General features: G+C 35.1%; 1 protein-coding gene across 1 annotated transcript; it reads right to left on the bottom strand.

Annotated features, from left to right (window-relative positions):
* Positions 1–1,923: 1,923 nt before the first annotated feature.
* Positions 1,924–3,435, bottom strand: LOC113311450 (cationic peroxidase 1-like). The gene is made up of 4 exons (XM_026560287.1): positions 3,145–3,435; positions 2,841–3,032; positions 2,554–2,719; positions 1,924–2,379 (listed from the first exon to the last, which is right to left on the bottom strand). The coding sequence occupies exons 1-4, from the start codon at positions 3,382–3,384 to the stop codon at positions 1,997–1,999; spliced, it is 981 nt and encodes a 326-aa protein (XP_026416072.1). The 5' UTR covers positions 3,385–3,435; the 3' UTR covers positions 1,924–1,996.
* Positions 3,436–3,674: the final 239 nt, after the last annotated feature.

The following is a 3,674-nucleotide window of genomic DNA, read 5'->3' as shown; positions in this document are numbered from 1 at the left end:
ACTTAAATAAAACGACACAAGAATGAATTTTATCTGTGAAACAACCTAACGTGGAAAGCTCATTAATCAAGTTTAATTTCCTAGATGCATTAGGTTCTATAAAATCGAGATAATCAAAATAATCGAACGTGTAAAATCACTATTCCGATTTAACAAAGGTTATGCTCGACTTATGACTAGTAGGATATATATCAATACAAGCACCATTAACAATTATGTATTGAAAATCCAAATATAGCAATAGAGAAACTGATGCATAATGGTATTTCAAACATACCATTTATGCCCCTTTTATTTCACAATTACTTCTTTATCCTCTTCTTTCCTTTATTTCTCATCTTTGTTTACTACTTATTGTTTAAACCCTAGCTCTACTAATTGGAAGTTTGGTTTTGTTTAGAAAAGTGGTGTAAGAACCATAAAATCCTTCCTAGAGAAGAGCCTCCAACACTTTGATATTTCCAATTTGTAATTGGGTAGAAATTTTAATTTGTAAGAGAAGCATCTATTATCTTCTAGTTTCCAATCTTAGAATTGGGTAGAAATTTGAAGATTATTAGAGAAGAACCTCAAATCTTTGTATCTTCCTTGTTCCAAGGGTAGAAGAAGCATCATTTGAAGGTTGGTTACTTTTATTTCATGGTGTTTTGTTATAATTTAACAATACAATTTCAATTATAAGTATTACTTTACATTAGAAACAAACTCAGTCGATTCCAGACTCGACCAAACGAGCATTTAAATCATATCACAATATTAATCGTGAACCATAAACGAAAAAATATAGAGACAAAATTGACAAAAATCATGTTTGGAGTTCCAACTTATTCCTTAACTAATAATAAGTATTTACTTACTTATAGCTATGGGCTTCATCATAATAATAATTGAAATATGAAAAATAACCAAAACAAACCCTAGAAGTGTAAACAAGAGTCTCTTCAAAGCTCCAAGTTATAAGTTAACCAAGATCTCCAAAAGAAGTAGAAGACTTTTCCTTTTATTTCAACGATAATCTCTCCAATATAAAGTCGTACTCGGTTCCAACCGAGACACACCGAAATCCGATACCGACTTGTAATGCCAATGATGATGTTTCTGATCGACTAGTGGAATTGTTTTGGTTAACTGCCGGGCCCGTGTTATTCCAAAATCTAAAAGCCATGTCTCAACATTGGGCCTTTATCTGGCCCGTGTTTGTGTTTGGGTTGTTGTGTATGTTCTTTCGTTTTTGTTTTTTTTTTCTTTTCTTGACAGAAGAAGGTTTACGTTAAAAACGAAAAATATGCAAAAATGGAGAGCAATCAAGATGTTATTCTCCCCAAACGAATAAATACAAAGCTATTACAATCTTATAATATATAGTTCTCCAATGAAGCAGAACTTGAGTAGTCGAGTATTGCTTAATCACATCCTGAAAATAGCACCAATGAGTAAGGCCCTGCTTAAACTTCAATATGACCTCATCTACGGACTTGATGAATCTCTGCCTCCACGAGCTCTAAATTTCATTTTTTGCAGACTTCCCAATAACAGCAAAAGGAGTTAATGGACAAAGCTTCCTGCTCCTTTCATCAAGCTTCTTAACTAGCTATGATTCCATCAACGCAATAATGTTCACCTACATTTCTTTGCACGTATCCAGAGCTTGGTCCAAAGAATATCTCTCTGGCCGTATGCACCTAGTCAAGATGCGTTTAAGGTTGCTTCGTATATCAGCGACCAACTTATCTTTCCTAAAAGTCGCAAAGCCGTATATATGAGAGGTTGATTCTCCTAAGAAATTTCCAAGCCTTTTCGGATAAACACTCTATGCTACTGATAATGATCTCATGCGCAAAGAAAGCAAAAACATAGTAATGACAATCAACTCAGTTTATTTATGTTTCACTTATTATTACAATAAAACGAGGAAAATATAATAATTCCCCCATCGGAAACATTGTTGATCAATGATAAATGATAATAATGTAGGACTAATTAAGGCAATGCTTAATTAATTGAGTTTCCTGCAATTGGTTCTAATTTCTCCATTACTACCGGTTAGAGGGCTAAGGTTTCCCATCTTCACCATGGCAACAGCAAAATCCGTCAAAAATGTAGGGTTGTTGTTGCTGTAAGTTGTGACCTGAGCATCTGTTGAGCCTCCGTTGAAGAGTTCTTGATCAGAATGAAGAAGTCCTTTCTTGCTTACCAAGTCCTTGAAATATGTGTTATCGAATACTGCAGCAGTAGAGTCAAGAGGAGATAGGTTATTGTCATTTCCCGATGTTGGGCAACTAGACTTCAATGATGTTGCAAATGATGTATCTATGTTGGTTTCATTGTGGATTCGAGACCGAAAAGTTGTGCATCTAGCTTGACCAATAGAATGAGATCCTGACAGAAAAAATTAGAGAAAAAATTGTAAGCATATTGACTCACACTTTAAAAGAAAAATACATTATGTAAATTACATTTTCTTAATTTGGGGTGACTTGATCTGAGCCATCAGAATTATGTATTCAACTAGCTAGAACTTCATCTCACAAAAACAAGCTCATATGTACTTACCAGAGAGAATCACCATTTCCTTGGTAGTAAAGCCTTTGTTGGAGAAAAAGGTAATCAAGCCACTAAGACCAAGTGTAGCAGCAGGAAGATTGCTGTTAGCATCGCTCATACTCGCAGTCTTGGCATCTCTTCTCCCTAGTTGTACAACCCATGAACGCCCACCCAACTACAAAGAAACATATTCTGATTGTCATCTTACGTGATTATATATTATATTTTTTGTTAATTGTAAGAAAAAGTCAAATGAACAAGATATATTTTGATTCATTAATACAAAGTTGGCTTACGGCAGCAACAGAATCTCGAGCCGCAACGGCAAGAATATCAGCACAAGAAACAGTTTTGGGGCAGAGATTTTCGACTTGAGTCTTTATGGTGTCAATGACATCAAACCCTCTCACTGAATTTGCATTTGGCCCTGCTGTCTTCTCTCCAGTGAAGCTTGATGTGTCGTCCAGCAGAATAGAGGCATCACAACCCTGTAATCAGATTCAATATTAGCAAATGCAATTGGTAGTGTTTGTTACCATATTTAAGCTGATACTAATTACTAGTTATTGAAATTAGTAGTGTTTGTTATTGTGCACTTGCATTAACAAAACAATCATGAAAATGAAGACGTAATAGAGAAGCTCCCATTCTGGCTTCATTTGAAACTGCATTTACTACTGCAGCTTGGATGGTTGGGAGGAGGTTAGGGCAACTAGTCGCATAAAAATCGGAAGATAACTGAGCAGATGTTGTACTAATGTTCATGCCAAACATGCACAATGAAGATACTAGAACAAAGAAAAAAAATGGCCAAGAAGAAGATGAAGAGTAAGAAGCCATGATTGATAAGACTTGAGAGATGATGAACTAGTGAATCTATCTGATTTTAGTTCTTTTGTAACTCGATGTGTTGGCTTATGTCTAATTGATTCCTATTTATAGAACTTCAGCATGTCACATGTGTGCGCGAATCTTCATAGCGATTATTCAAATAAGAATAATTCTCTCTCCATAAAAATAATCAAAGTCAAATTATGTAGTTAAATTTGTTTAGTTAGCAAATCGCATTTCATACGAGGGCAGGTTAGCCTGTATACGTCTGATGATCGTGAACATCTTGGGGATATATG

Source organism: Papaver somniferum, chromosome 9 (assembly GCF_003573695.1).
Source record: "Papaver somniferum cultivar HN1 chromosome 9, ASM357369v1, whole genome shotgun sequence".
Taxonomy (NCBI): domain Eukaryota; kingdom Viridiplantae; phylum Streptophyta; class Magnoliopsida; order Ranunculales; family Papaveraceae; genus Papaver; species Papaver somniferum.
Note: the sequence above shows the minus strand (reverse complement) of the source record. Positions and strands in the feature narration are given on the sequence as shown.